The sequence below is a fragment of the Genypterus blacodes genome, unplaced genomic scaffold (genome assembly GCF_046128005.1).
Source record: "Genypterus blacodes isolate CSIRO-AG114 ecotype Tasmania unplaced genomic scaffold, CSIRO-AGI_Gbla_v1 ptg000063l_1, whole genome shotgun sequence".
NCBI lineage: Eukaryota > Metazoa > Chordata > Actinopteri > Ophidiiformes > Ophidiidae > Genypterus > Genypterus blacodes.
Window position 1 is genome coordinate 122,633 of NW_027466875.1, and position 16,421 is coordinate 139,053.

Here is a 16,421-nt window from a genome sequence, read left to right on the forward strand (position 1 = left end):
TCAGTCCGGGCTCAGCAGACGGGGCCAGCGGGCGCCACCAGGTGCTCATTTACATAACTGCACCGGCTGCGACCAATCACCGCTCAGAGCAAGAGTTCTGATTTAATATTCAACTGTGCCGTTCAGCCAATCAGAGCTCATCAAAGGAGGGAGCGGTGACCTTAACAACAGCATGGATTAATATGAAGCCTCTGGGAGAAATGTGCTGCTTTGTTACTGGAATGGTGAGGTTTGACATGTGATACAGCATGGGGGGAGATTTCACCTTGCTAACCAGTTTCATGTAAGAACATATTCTACCTAGTGAAATGCTAGCAAACATAACACATTCTAAAGAGAATTTAGGGTAGAATTATACAAGCAGTAGCCGTAAAATTAGCTCAATCAAGAGTAAAAGAAATTGTTGTGAAGAATAGGGTGAAAAAAATGTATTAAGATGAATTTCATTTATGTTGACACGATGACATTTAAAATGTAGTGGTGTAGTATTTAGTATCTCAATTTCCAGTAAAACAGCAGTAAAACTTGAGTAAATATACTTCCCATCTCCCACTCCTGCCTGTTTTAAAAATGATTCTTTGACTATATAAACTAGTTAACTTTCAGCATAAGCTGTTTTGCTTTCCTCCATCTATACAGCATCTGGCCTCTGCTATTTAATGTGGACCTACAAGACTTTACCTTTGTGTTTAACTCAGAAAGCAACTTTATTACAGAGTATTGGCTGTGTAACTGTATACTATTACTGCCCTTGGGCTGTAATGACTGAGATGAAAGGGTTTACAGCAAAGTACAGCAATGGAGCAAGATTCCTATGAGTTGTGGACATTTGGTCAAAGCAGACGTGTTACAGAATTTTAATGTTAAATTGAGGCATGTGTGTTTAAAAAGGACTCGTTTGTCCTGAGAGCATGAAGAGTATTGTCAGATGCAGAGAGGCGGAGGGAGGAGAGGGCTTTTCAGCAGCGAGCAGTATGTGTTGGCACTTGCCCGCGAGACTGAGAGGAGGGAAACTTTAGCAGGCACTCAATCAGCAGCCAGGGACAATAAAGGTCATTACAGCCCGAGCTCCACCTTGGATAAACAGAGAAGAGCCATACATACACTCTGGCTGCTGTCGAAAGTCACAGCATGTTTGTATGAGTGTATAAATACATGTGCATACTGTTTTTTATGTCATAAATGCCATAAGGTGAGGCAACTGAATCTGAAATGTAATAGATGTGAATCAATTCAGTCTGTCAAGCTACAGTATATAGGCTGATGTTGTTGTTGTGTTGTTGTTGTTGTTGTTGTTGTGTGTGTGTGTGTGTCTGTGTTTATGTGTGTGTGTGTGTGTGTGTGTGTGTGTGGGTGTGTGTGTGTGTGTGTGTGTTTGCGAGGGGCAGGCAGACCAATCTATTTTCTGTGGGGGTACAAAGGAAAACACATTTCTTTACAACAGCCTGCATGTATATTTCCACATCTCTCTGCTACTTCATGTAGCTACTCCCCCCCACCCCTCTCTCTCTCTCTCCTCAAGTCTCTTTGTATATTAAGTTGTGAGTTTTGTTGGATTTTCATTTGGCCTGGCCTGGTTCTCTGCATATCATTAGCATGCTGTCACCAGCTTTCAATTCATAGTTTAACCAAGAACACACTCTCTCTCTCTCTCTTTCTCTCTCTCTCATCTCTCTCGCTTGCTCCCTCTTCATGTAAATCACTTCCTGTGACTTAAATCATTCAGTAATGATGATTTATTTATGTTTTCTGCTTCTCTGGAGTATGTCTCACAAAGCTGCAGGCTCTGGTTTTATTTTTTAACTTTGCTTTTGAATAAACTTATTTTCAAGAGAGGTTTGTGAAGTTGATGAAGAAATCATTCATGTATATCTAAAGATTTATTATCCATGAAGTTCTTTGTCAGAATGGTGAGCGAGTCCCAAATAGTTTCAGAGCAGGGACATTTTCCAGCTCTTACTCTCTGCAGAGCCTCTCCTTTCTCTCTTCAGTCTTTCTTGTCAAGCACATCGTCCAGCTGGCTCTGCTTTGTTCGTTGTCTGGGCAACTGCAAATCACTCTGGCGGACCTTTTTCAGTATTATTTACTTTCTTACCTGTGCTTCCTCTCGCATTCTTATTGTGACTGACTTTCTCAGCTCCTTCTTATTCCCAACACCTTCTCTATATTTTTCCATTCCACCAAAAAAAACTCAGTTTCTGTCTGAAGTGTTTCGGTTTGTTGTCAAGCCCATTTCTCCCTCCTCCCTCTCTACTTGCTCTCGCTTTGAGCGAAAACCAGTGGAGCATAAAAAGCAGGTCTGATCCTGTGAGGAATTCACTTGGAGAGAGATGAACAGTGAGTAGGCTAAAAGGGGGGAGAGAGAGAGAGAGAGAGAGAGAGGGCTAGAAAGAGAGAGAGAGGGAGAGAGAGAGAGAGAGAGAGAGAGAGAAAGAGAGAGAGAGAAGTTCAAGTTGTGTTGCACTTTAGAGTCAGCAAGGACAAGAAAAGTGGCACGTAAAGGTAAAGACAGATGAAGTGAAGGAAAAAGTGTCCAAAACATCAACAGACAACGCTCCAAATTAGAAATGGAAGTGTTCAATGAAGGAATTTCATGGGACAATACAGGCACACACACACTCACACACACAAACATGCAGGCACCCTGTCCACCCCCTTTGGTGGTTTAACAGCTGTGTGGGGCAGCAGGATTCAGACAACACAGATCAGCTCCAGAATGCAAAGCTTGCAGTATGTTGGGAACCAATGCAAAACCACATACCAAACATTCTACTCTCTGAAAAATCCCCTCCATGCCTTTTTTCACTGGAAATGCATGAAACTAGAAAATGTGTGAGATGTGTCGAGGCGGGGGAACAGCCCCAGAGAACTCCACAGCTCTGGTTCATACGATCTGTTCTCTTTCATCCCACGTACGCCCTGATTTCAAGGCTGTGATTGGTTTATATATGAAGACCTGTGTGTATACACTTATACATGCGCACACACTGTTTACCGTGACTTGTCTTTGCTCTGTTAGTATCAGTGTCAGAGGCCTGGGGTAGGTCGTATTTGATTGGCCCCGAGAGAAGATCTGGGAGCGGTGGAGGTGTCAGGGGTCGCAGGGTCACCGTCTGCCCCTAGGGGAGATTCTTGGGTGGGGGTCATGGTGGGCGTCACAGCCCTGCAGCGCTCTTTTTAGGTGTGCAGAGCGAGGAAAGGTTGTGTCAGCCCCTCTCACTTTCCGTAATCTCTGCAACATTCTTACATCTCTGTTCCCTGTTGTTTTCCTATTTAAAACTATATTTTCCTGATGTCAGTGTGATAAGTTCTATCTGACCCTCCACAGGTTGAGTGATGCCTTCAGGCTCACTGACCTCTTACACAGACGGACATTTTGAATTTGAAAACAATTCCACAAGTAAATAAAGCATCCTTCACAGATAATGTTTATGTGCTCCAATCATTTTTGAGCAAAATGCCAGACAGACAGAAAACTCATATCACAGTTTATTGGAAATCTATTCAGGAAGAAAGAACCAAATGATGACAGAAATGTGTTCTGTATAGACTTTGTACACACCGCAGTACCAGTGATGGTGGTGGTGTTGATATGTCTGTAGCTGCTTTGTGTTACATTATGTGTTACAATGGTTTGAAGTATAAATGGAGGCTATCTGATTGTTGCTGATATAGTAGGTAACATAATATAACATAACACAGAATTTGGAAACTGTGACTTCTGTTTTCTGGTTTATTCTGATTTTATTTGTACACACTTTTCAAGTTCTCAACAAAAATAGTTATATATTCTTTCTAAATCATTATGTTATTGTCAATATTTGTCATTAATTAATTTGTGACTGATCAGTTGATTGTCTCAGCACCGTAGATAGTATCTGCTGGATAAATCCCAGCTGGATGTGTGTGAAATGACTCGTGGTTGGTATGATGAGCTCAGTGTTGCCAGGGGAATGTTTGTGTGTGTGTGTGTGTGGGGGGCGGGAGTGGAGGGTGCTAGGCAGGCGCTCCATATGACCCCTCACACAGTCAGGAGTCCCTAGGGACCCTCTCAGCTGTAGCAGTGCACTTGTGTCTCTTCTTCCTCATGGCTGGAAGAGGAGGAGGGGGGGGGGGGACTCTTTATGGGTGTCAGGTTTCTCTCCAACTCTGAAATCCCCTGCTATTTGTCTGAGCTTCTCTCTCTCTCTCTCTCTCTCTCTCTCTCTCTCTCTCTCTCTCTCTCTCACACACACACACACACACACAATCTCACACACACAGACAGACACACAGACACACACGAATGAGATGAAGGGAGTAACATTTCAAAGGCAGAGGAAAATAGAGACAGTAGGAAAAATAAGGGAGGAAAACAAACATAATTATGAAGGCAACTAAAAGTTTATGAGCTCATCTCAAGTTTTAAATTCACAATCCTCAAAGTAACTAATAATTACAGCCGTGAGAAAAATGCAGTAGAAGCATTCAAAAACCCAAATGTCAATTTACTCGGATACCTTCCAACACACACACAAACCTTTACACACACACACACACACACACAGCGAGGGGAGAAGGACTCTGCTGTGGCGTATGGGAGCCTCCTCCACAACTGTCGCCCTCTGTTCAAACTGTCACTCAGGCCCCTCCGCAGCTTTGCTTCCTCCTTCCTCTGCCCTCCTCCTCACCTGTCAGAACCAGCCGCTGAAAGAGAGCCGCCCTCCTTTCATCTCCCCTCTCTCTGAGCTGCTAACAATAGAGCGCTGGTAATTACTCGCCATAACCACCGTCGGATGTGTCCAGATCTACTCCGCCCGGCCCTCTTTACCAATTACACGTTCAGCCACATACAGAAGCCTTTACACGCCCTGACTTGAGCTCACACAGCACTTTGACTCAGCTGATCTCTGTCCCACAGGGTCTGTGTGTGTGTGAGACATTTAATTAGAACCCATCTTCTATCACTGTAATGAATATTCAAACTGGCCCAGGCCAAAGGGAAAACTTAACTCGGCATAATTCCGCACTCCTGGTCTAAGGTTAATCACCATGGTAACCCCATTCTGAATCAAAGTCAGACTCTCCCTCCCTTTTTTAACTTTCAGGCACACTGTTGCTGGCTTCTTCCAGTGAGAGTGAATGTTGTGGTGGATTTGGAAGGCGGTGGAGATGAGGTGGGGGGGGGGGGGGTGCTTGGCTGGGTGCGAATGAGTGCCATTGCAATGCAGTGAGAGGTGGCGCTAAAAATATCTATTGACACATGGACTCCGACTCACCAACAGGGTCACAGACAAACACACAAGCCGTGACCAAAGGGACTCTCATTCATGCGCCGCAGATACACAGACATGTATACACCGCACACATACCCAGAGGAGATCTGCATGCGCACACAGATTGATTACACTTTCTAACAACGCATAACCAAAAAGGGATTTATAAGCTGTAACTGGTGGCATTTGAAAGGCGATTTGTGCACCAATAATAAGCCATAATTAATAATATCAACCTGTAGTTTGCCAGCGTCGACTGAAGTAGCATTTCACAACCTGTTGAGCTGATGTACGGGAGAAAACCATGATGAACTTATTATTCCAAGTGCCAGCTAGACTTTATCCTGCACTTTCACGGTGGAAGACTGGAAGAAAGCCATATGCTGACAGTCAAGGTGTGATTTAAGCGTTTAAGCGTACATGGCTCATATATAAAGAGGAGAAAAGAGCTCTAAAAAGATCTAATACAGGAATGATCACTTTGCAGGAGAAGAAAATATTTAAAAACCATCGAGGGATACATAAAGAACAGAAGTTTTGTTGTGTGCAGAGAGCTTGTGGGCAGAAAGATAAAGTCTATGGTTTATTCATGAGGACAGAGGAATCAGTTACTCATTGTTTTCTACCACACCAAAGTTGTTCTTATTGGTGATTTATTAAAACATAGAATCTCCAACCATTAATAAACCACCAGCAGTAACGACAAAATGTTCCCTTGTTAGAAAGTGACACCCACAAACAAAAACAATGCAGGATTTAATGAAACAAAACACACAAAGGCATGATTATGAACTGGATTACTGAACTAGAAAATACTGCATCCCTGAGAGTTTGCACTGGCTGTGTCTTGTGTTTAGGGAAGCTTGTGTAAAAGAGAGAGCAGGGCCTTTCCACACACAAGCCTGAGCTCTCTGAACAAACAAACTCAGCTGCCATATTGTGAGCCTGTGCAGGGGGACTATGGGAACGCATCGTGTTGAATGCTTGCTGCAACAAATATTGTTTCAGAGTTTTAGCCTGCGCTGACATACTGTGAGGCCAGTTTGGAGGCAGCGATCTCCCCCAGGCAGAGCCATTGTCTGGCTTTTCATTGTGCTGTGCTTACAGAGACGTATGGGTGTGGTGTGTTTACCTGGGTCCGATCCTCTGTCGCAATATCATCTTACAGTGATGTGTTTTACTCGCAGGACTGTCTGAGCAACTAAGTGTCACTCACATGTAGACAGGTGGCTGACAGCTACTTCCCCCAAAACAATCAATGGTATTTATTTGTTTTGTGTCTAAATGGCATACTCACACCTCTCCACTCCGATCAAACTCCATGGTTATGTCATTTCATTTATTTTCACCTTGAAAGGTCAATAAACAGGAGAAGAAGCTGAGGAGGACAACCACACCGACCGCAGAGCTCTGCTGCAGCACCAGGATGCTGACTGAGGTACAACTGTCGAGTTGTAAATCAGCGTGTGTGTGTGTGTGTGTGTGTGTGGTCTGTATGTATGAGCCTACTGACTTAGATGTGTACACTCAGATATATCAAAGCTTATCTGCAAAAGAAGAAAGGGAGCGACAGAATCCGGTCTCATAATGGTTTGTGACCCACCTTTCCAGGGTGATAAAACTCAGCATGGGTGTGATATCGTATAACGCATACTGCACATACACACTGTTAACACCACAAATGAGAAGCCTGTGTTCAAGCGGTGTTGCACACCTGACCATTAACTGCTGCAAAGATCACGCCAGTGCTGCCTGTGATAGCCCTCTAGTGACCACATAGGTGCGCCATGCCATCCAGGATGTATAACTATAATATACTATAATGAGACTAACTGCAGTCCAGCTGATACAATCAACCCAACTGGGCCATTTGAGTTGAGTTTTATCTATAATTGACCTTTAAGGGAATGAAAAACACACCTATGGCTAATGTTATTCTCCGTTATCATAAGAAGCTTTAAAAACTTCCCATTTAATCTCTCTCTCTCTCTCTCTCTCTGTCGTGCATGTGTGTGTTCCTGTCTGCTGCACCCAAGGGAGCATGTAAACCAGACTAATGATTTTTTTTTCTGCCCTGCTTTTGCTCTGGTTCTCATATGAAACCAATTCATTACCGGTGGGTCACACCCACATGTTATTTGGGGTCACCTAGGGAGCGAGAACGGGGCAAATAAGAGAGGGGGAAAGGGGCAAGAGGGCAAAAGTCCTCCAAACAACCCAGATTACATCATGAGAAAGCTTTCCAAGACAAGAAAATATCAAATTCAAAACACATGGGTAATGTTGGCGTGACTGATACTGGCAGCAAAGACATTTTACACATCAGACTTTAATTAACAGTTTTGAAATTTACGGTGTCACGCACCAGTAAATCTAGGGTCTTTGTCTGGCTGTAATTACTGCCATGCAGGTCTCAAGGCCACAACATACTTCAAGCTCTAGCTGGGGAAATTAAACCGCTCAGGCCTTTGGCTGTAAATCGGAAACAATTCCAGATGATTCCTTTTTGCCACTTCTGAGCTTATCTAGTCAGCAAACGGCATCTCCAAGTACGGCAAAGGTTGACATGAAAACCCACATCATGCAAATGGTGGGGATTTCCACCCACTTCCATCCCATAAATAACAACTATGGCAGGACTCAGTGGTGATTATACTCATGCCATCTAAATCCATCTTTCGTTATTGTGGGCGGCTCAATCGTAAAATGAAGCCCATGATGAACATAATGAGAATATATCATTCCATCAAGAGGACTGAATAGGCACTGAGAGCGTGAATAATGTGACAATCACTGTCAAAGCAATCAAAGTGAAATACATAATTAGTCAGACGCAGTATTACAACATTACGACATACTCTCAAATGGGATATAAATTCAAGGATTTGTCTCAAAATTTGAACAGATGTCTGTGGAGCTCATTTCAGTTGAAACTTGAGGAGTTGATAATTTATTCCATATGTTTTACAGTTAATAAAATCTATAGTGTTCTAGTTATTGCTTGAGCCACTTTCTTCGTCTCTTGTAGGCCTACGAAGTTTAGTAATTTTAAGGCCGAACTAGAATCGATTCCATGAACAACCAGTATCACTTTGAAGGAGCTGTTTTGTTTTGACAGTCTTTCTGTTTTGGAGGACAAATGATTCACATTCATTGCAAATATAAAGATGATTCCTTTGCGCAATTTACATGTGTGATGGGTGTGTGTGTGTGTGTGGCTTGGTAAAAGTAGTTCAGCTCCCTGGGCAGGCTGCTCTTTCATCACATTACACAATGCTGCAGTATTAACTTTAAGCACAAATAATTATATCATCATACTCCAAGCTTTTTAATAACTCGGTTTATCCTTTGAAAATGTGTGCTTGGAGAAATTCAACTCCATTTCATGCTACCTGCTTTAGACATTGTGCTTCCGGTAATTTACCATGTAGGCAGCTTAGGAAAAACTTTAATTAGATTCTAGTACAGTCCAGCAGAGTAATTATCCGTCTCTGCTACTCATAAAAAGAAGCCGCCTACTAATTATAAGACAACATGAGCAGTAAAGCACTTACATTTCCATGATTACAGATTTATATCTCAGGCTGTTTGGCATTCAAAGTGTGGCCTGACAAAGCTCATTAAAACACAACTGAGCGGTCCACTTTGATCACAATGCTCCTTTAATGTTCTGTCAAAACACTTTCAGGAAAAACACATCATCTGTTCTGGGTTTAATTGTCTGTATTCTTAATGAGCCGCTTTGGAATTGTGGGTAAGTCTTCAGTGTATTAGAGTGCGTATGTAGTGTTTAGAGGAATTGTTCCAGTTATGAATCCTCGGTTAACGTGCAAATGTCTTAAATGATTTTAAGTGAAATGATTATTCTTTACCAACAAAGACACAGACTCGTTTGGTCTCAGGACTTTTCTTTTATTGCAGAAAGCAATCAGGTTTGCTGTGTGACATACCATGAATGAACTGAGGGATGCAACAGAAACCTCAAGATACTATTTCTATGTTCAAGAAAACTAATGATGCAAAAGCAGGGATGACCAAGGCTTTAGAGGATTTGCAGTAGACTGGCTCAGATCTGATACTGATCTGATCCGCTCTTTGTCAGTTATAGTTCACAAATACCAATGGAAGTGCAAAGATGAAGTCTGTAATTTTTTATGACAGATTGTAGTGATGACCAGTCTCTCTTTCTGTGTGAATACCAGGGAGTTCCAGTGCATCAGTACCTGCATTAGCACAATCACACTTGATTGAACGCAGCCAAAACCTGCACTTAACAGGTCTCCAACAGCATGCAAAGATAAGGACTGTAGTTCAGTAGTTAAAACACTACATGTTTAAACGCCCTGAAACAGCCTGGTCCAGCAATAAAGAGAACCCTTACCCCCCTGCCCGCCCGCCCGCCCGCCGCCCGCCCGATGACTGAGAACTGATGTCCTGTGAAATGTGTAGAACCACACAAAGTAAAAAAATCACTGACATTATTGAAATCAAAACTAAGTTCATGTAAATGAACTTAGTAATGGAGTCATAACACTGGTAACGGCTGAACGGGAGAAATGCTGGTTTGATCCCCACTATCCAGCCCCTTAACCAAAGCTATGCCACGCCACATTCCATACAGCAGATTTGAACAGACTCCTTAAATCAAAGTCTGTTGTGAAAGTGCGATGCCGTGCCGGGGGAGCCTGATTTGCTGCACCTTGCATGACCTTTCACTTCTGCAAAATAACAGATTGGTTAAACCGCAGTAAGCCCCTTCAGAGTAAGGGAAAGTATAAGAATCACTTTATTTGTTTCTAAGTACATGCAAAACAAATGATCAAACCAAACCAAACCCATTTCTAGAATCGCAATATTAAAGAACAAGCATGATGGAGGAGAGGCACAGCATGTAATACTGGAGATATACATGCAGCATACGCTCCCTATGTGAAAGAGATAGAAACTGAATGAATGAATGAATGAATGAATGAATGAATGAATAAATGAATAAATGAACGAATGGAAATGGCAAGGATGTGTTTAAGAGAGGAGGAAGAGAGAAGGAATGCAGGTTTCATAAAGGACTTAAAGTGCGCTGGGGAAGATGGGAACGTCAGGGCGGAGCAACCATTGGTTTTTGTTCTCGCTCGATCTTTGCCAACATTATCAGTCGCAGTTGTTTTCCCGAAGGACATTATACATGTTGACAGTGAAACCAGAGGACCTATCATCCTTCCTTTTGGGATGTCTTAACCCCTCATCATCATCATCATCACCGTCCTCATCATCATCTGCGTCCCTGTCTCTCTCGTCCTCTGGCTCCGTGCTAGACTCTCCGTCCTCCTCATCGTCCCTCTCTGTCTGTTCTTCCTCTAGTCTTCCTTGTAGAGCCATGATTTCTGGCAAGTCGAGATGATTTTCCCAATGCTCTGTGTCATAAATGATCCCAGATAAATATTTCATCCTCTTCCATCACAGCATCACTTTAATAATTCACATATACTGCAAGCTGAAATGACGGGTAGTAATAAAAGCCTCTTCCATTACCTCTCAGGCAGCTGTAGCCAGGTGGTCTGAGGCAGAGACACAGTCGGCCATCAATGGCCAATCTTAGGAGACTGTTGGCTGCACGGTAAACATCATTACGAGCTGCTTTTGCCGTCTTGTAGCCTCTCCTCTCTGCCCAAGCTGAATAAGAGAAGGAGAGATGACTGTAATATCATCTTCTTACAGTATAACCATTATTATAAATATAATACTATATTTGGAGAGCATGTGTGTGTGTGTGTGCGTTCATATCTTTGTGTTGCGCTCTCATATGAGGGGCCCACAGAGCTATGAGGACCTGAAGATGTATGAACGCAATAAGACTTTCAGAGAGACAGCTCAGGGCATGAGCTCGCTTGAGGACAACAGAGAGTGGATTGCTGCTATACCTAAGGTCTAAAGCTATGCAACCTTGAGAGAAGTTCACTGAACAATGATGATAGAGACATCGATATCATCTGCTTGGCTGTGTTCCCCAGAGAAGAGAAAGTCTACTTTTCATCCGACACAGTTCTGGAAGACTTGACCAGGATGGCAGCGGTGCAGATGATGGACATGGGTATTGAGTACGAGATTGCTGTAGGGACAAACAGGGGTCAAAGGATCTTCCTGCCAAGATTCCTCACCGTGACAGAAGAGATGAGCTTCCCTTCACCTGTAGGGTGGCAGTTCCCTGTCAGGCTGCCTTCTTCAGCCTGTGTTCTACTCAGCCTTCTCTAGGTGAAGCATCGTGAGCACCGTGAAAGTTTTCATTGAAGGTGAAGCAACCAGAGGGTATAAAATATAAATAAATATTGGCTACAACTTCTAGTGTCTTTTAAGGAAATTAGGGAGTTCTCTGTTTTAAAGTTTTAACATAATAAAGCTGAGAAGGTGAGAGGGGGAAATGTAGGAGATAAAGTCTCTGAAATGGAATGCTGGGCATCTTTATTTGATTCCCACCCCCTTAGGTCTTCGATGAATTCTCTGCGTCGCTTGATGTTGCTTACCCTCACAAACATCCCATGCAGTCCAACTGAGATCTTCAGAGCCGTGCTGTTCGTGCTGGGGTTTGTTTTCCGTCAAGCTGGGATGTTTGAGCTTCAGCACAGAGAGGAAGGGGGTCCGCTCACACAGATATCCAACTGAGCTGTATGGCTCCTGCAGCTGAGACACTGGGTATATGCCTGCCAAAATCTAAAGTTAATACACAAAGAAATAGAAGGAAATCAATAAAAAAAAAAAGTCCAGAGATTTTGAAAGAAAAGGCATCCAAAACTGCACAATGTTTTGAAAGTTAAGCCGCCCTCAAACAAAGAAGCCAGGCAATTCACCAAAAAGCTTTCAAAGCAAAGAAATGGGATTGTATAATCAATAATCCATCTCCCAAGTAGCCAGTGAGCGTGCTGTGCTACACAAATCGAGGCTCTGTTGAGCTTAGAAAGGCGAGTAAAATCAAAAACACAAATGGGCTCGTACTCAAAAGCGAGCATATAAACTGGTACCTGTAACTGCTTGGTGACAAGTGAGGGAAAGACCAGTCCAGGGCAGTCGCAGAGTTTCACTGTTGGAGTGAGGTAGTATGTCTGGAAGTATTTGGTGTGGCCTGGGGTTCGAGAAACGCTCACCACCTTCTTCCCCACCAGGCTATTTATAACAGAGGACTTCCCCACATTTGGGAAGCCTGGAAAGAGGAGGAGTTTAACATCAGACACTTCCAAACAAAAGATACAATACATTGCATAATTAATAGGAAAGAGGAATATACAAAAAGTAAAATGATAAACTAGCTGAGACAATAGTGAGGAAGTGCCTTAATTTCCCCTGCACATGTAGGAATCCCAGCATGAAGCTCCAGGGCTCTGATGGCTCCACTGATGTGTACCTATGCAGCCCAAAGTGAGGACCCCGTCTTTGTAGAGCTCCTGTGACTGGCTCCTCATCTCCATGGCGCTGTCACTGTGTTGCTCCATCAGCACTGCGTCCGCCCCCTCATCTGGCCCCTCCCCATCTCGTCGCTCGGCTACAGCATCTCTCTCAATCTTCTTCTTCCAGCTGGACAGGTCAACTGGAAGGACAGAAGAGGTAATGCTTTTGAGTACAAGCACGCACGTGGACAAAAAGGGACATGTGAATGACTACAGTGACTAAATTACACAGGAGCATGAAAGATGAAGAAGTGGCTCCCACCTCTTCCTGCTGTGATCTCCTGACAGGCTTTCAGAATATCTGTAGGGCCTCCAGCGTGACTCCAGTTACCTTTCCTCCTCATCCTCTTTTTCTGGAGCACTATAAACCAGAAGAAAGACAGACAGACAGACATGCAGACAGGCAGACAGACAGACAGGCAGACAGGCAGACAGGCAGACAGGCAGACAAGCAGTTATTTTTATTACACTGAGAGCTGATGACATACACACAGCAAGTTATTCTGGTGGGGGTGTATTAAGTTCACTGAGAGGCAAGTTTATTTCATTTATGTCTAGTTGATAAAGTATGTTATCCAAATCTCTTCTAATCTCATCTCCTGCCCTTAAACTCCACCTCCCACCCCCCTACTCCTCTTCTACTCACCTGTGCTGTAAGGCAGTCCTGGGTGGGAGGTAAAGCAGGCCATTTCCAGCTGAGGGAACTGTGAGGTCATGTAGTGTTTCCACGCGATCACTAGTGGAGGAGGACACAGGTCCACTTTGTTCAACACCAGCACCACATGCTTCTGGAGGTCTCCTGTGATGTAGTGATACAAGGCCGGAGGAAACTGCAGCACCTGATTGGTGGACAGGAGACGACACAAAAACAAACCATTGGGTCATTCCTTTATTAATAGGAATATGACAAATTGCGCTGCTCTTCACTTTCTATTACTAAATGAAGGCACTGAGTTTTAACTGCACCGAAAATATATTTGGCATATCTGAAGCGTGACAGTTCAAACTTTATTATTAGACTCACACACAAAGTTTCATTTGATTTGAATTTCAATTCTATTTTGAATCAAAGTTGTACAAATCATTGTCAATTTCTTTCTTTTCTTTACCTTTTACCAATTTATTATGTGATCTGGAATTGTGTCACGAATGATTACTTTTCAAGGAAACTATTATAACATGTTCAACCTGAGTTTACAAAGTTTGGTGCGCAAATAAACTGATTTAAAACATGCCAGGAATTTAGATGGGTGTTGTGTATGTCTCCATCTAGTGGCTCCTTTGCTTGCCTGCAGGTAGCTGATCACACACTCACCGGGTGCCTGATGTCCACAATGACCAGGATGACATCTGACATCTCCAACACTCTCCATAACTGCCTCCATGTCTACAAGAAAGAAACCGGGAGGAGAGCCAACAAGAGGTTTAATGTTTCAACAGAATGGAGAAAACTTTTAATGTATAGAACTGATTTTATGGAACAGATTTTGCGATTCTAAATGGAGAGATTTTAAGTCATTTTCATTACTCTATAAAACAGAACTCTGTATCTGATTACTATAATGAAGCAAAGCAAGGAAAAGGAGCTTATAGCTGTTAGTTCATTGTTTCACTGTTTAGCTCCTCAGCACATTATTCCTACATTGGTGGGAGACATTCTTCTGCTCTCTGCTCACACTTTGTAATTAAATTTTATCTAAAGGGATTTGATTGTGAAAATGATAGTAGCACTCTACCCCCGCGTGCACAACTGAGCAATAACTCAGTGTGTGAGCTTGCTGATACTTTGTGTATTCAGAGGAAATCACAGGAAACTCCACAGGGATCATGATATTATTATTATTATCATGTATTATTAAACCGTGTCAACCTTCACTGCTGGGCAATCACCATCTTAAGGGGAGCGCACTCACCTCCAAATTGTGCTCAAAGTGGCTCAGAGAGCCAGGTGGGTTTCTGGAGTGCAGGTCTTCAAGATACTCTCTGTATGACTTCTCCTCTTTCCTCAGCAAGTTCTCTCGCGTCATCTCATAATTCCAGGACGGTCGCCGTGGGAAACCAAGACCTGGCAGTGAATAATCAAATTTAATCAAGCAGTGACCCACTCCATTAACCCAATTGCTAATCTGTTTGGATTATTTTGAGTTTGTCACGTTAGGTTGAATCAGAAGAGCAGTCAAACCTTTATCTGTGGGGTAAATGTCATGGATGTCCGCCTCAAGTTCTTTGTCGGAGACTTGCTGCAGCTCCTTTTCTCTCGCCACCTTCTTCCTTTTTTCCACATCCTCTTTAGTTTCTTTCTCAAAATGCAGTCGAAATCTGAGGGCGAGGAGGAGTAAGGGAGGCAGAAGAGCAGATAAACATAATATTTCGTTATCTGACACAGGCCATCTTATCCGGGTTTCTCTGTCTTCAAATTGATCCACAATATTTTAGCCTATCTTTTTTACTGAATGCACAGAGATGTGATGGATGTTGGTGCTCTCATCTGACTGTGGGTTTGGTTGAATGAGGGCCTGTAACTTAACTCTCGGCAAGTATTAGTAAATAATACTGACACACCTGTTGGGATCAAATCTTCCATCTCTACTGAACGGCTGCTGATTTATTCTTCTGATATCGGTGGTTTCGCTGTCTGAGGTATCTGACTGCCTCTCTCCCCCTCTCTCCACACTGGCATTGCGGCTGCTGGGCCCGGAACCTGTATCACCTGGGAGACGGAGGCAACAGTCAAGGGGACTCTGACACACACACACGATTACCAAAAAAAATTAACACTTGTTTTTGTCTGAACAGATATGAATTCTTACTATCACATGTGTTGCAGTGCGGAGAGGCCTTCAGACATTGATAACTTTAATTATGTCAAATCACTACTACACTCTAATTTAGATGTTATGATGCTGGGCTTGCTTGCTAATATATCCTTTTGTTGCTTGTGAACACTTGAAATAAAGTTCATTATTCAACTAAATATCTGCAATAAAATATTAGCTTGGTATTATTCTTTATCTCTACTGCTTTAAACAACACCGACATGCTGACATTAGATCCAACACAATACAGAGTAAGTAACTTAAGATAAACATGACAGTCTCTCTACTAGTCTATGCTGCTAGCTTGTTGCCGCCTTGGCTGGCTAAGCTAACACTAGCATGAACTGTCAACAGCTGAATAGCGACAATTCAGTCATATTTTAGCATAAAGCTGACGCAGTAAAGATGTTACATTCACTCAACCACAATAATGACATGTTATCTGACACCGTCACGCGTTTCTGCTGGTTTGACTAACGGCGCGGTGCTACTTAAATCTGACTTATCGCCGCACATACACACTCGCACACATGCTGTAACTGCTAAGCGCCGTTAGCAGCTCGTGATGTTATCTAACAGCTAACAAGCTAAATGTAGTTACCTCGCTTTCTCTCCCGTTTCAGTTGTAGCTGTTTCTTCTTCTGTTTGTTACTAAATGGCTTTTTCCGGGGCATACTTAAATAGATACTGGCAATGCTGTATTTTATAGCTCTCCCTGGTATATGACACACGTTATTGACAACGTTATTTACATTCGTGAAGTTTCTCGACTCCTACACTTTTCTGTGACGCCATATCCACTGCAGACTGCAGTGAGTGGTGGACGAAACCATCTCGGTGTATGCAAGGTGGTTTGAATACAGCTTTAGTTTCGATCATTTTTCATTAAAGCCACATTTAGTTAAGACGTCTTA

General features: G+C 42.9%; 1 protein-coding gene across 1 annotated transcript; it reads right to left on the reverse strand.

Moving 5' to 3' along the window:
• Positions 1 to 9,661: 9,661 nt before the first annotated feature.
• gnl1 (guanine nucleotide binding protein-like 1) lies at positions 9,662 to 16,309 on the reverse strand. The gene is made up of 12 exons (XM_076154691.1): positions 16,109 to 16,309; positions 15,254 to 15,401; positions 14,874 to 15,010; positions 14,605 to 14,756; positions 14,007 to 14,078; positions 13,338 to 13,530; positions 12,954 to 13,052; positions 12,649 to 12,831; positions 12,269 to 12,447; positions 11,774 to 11,960; positions 10,785 to 10,925; positions 9,662 to 10,666 (listed from the first exon to the last, which is right to left on the reverse strand). The coding sequence occupies exons 1-12, from the start codon at positions 16,179 to 16,181 to the stop codon at positions 10,404 to 10,406; spliced, it is 1,827 nt and encodes a 608-aa protein (XP_076010806.1). The 5' UTR covers positions 16,182 to 16,309; the 3' UTR covers positions 9,662 to 10,403.
• Between the last annotated feature and the right edge of the window lie 112 nt (positions 16,310 to 16,421).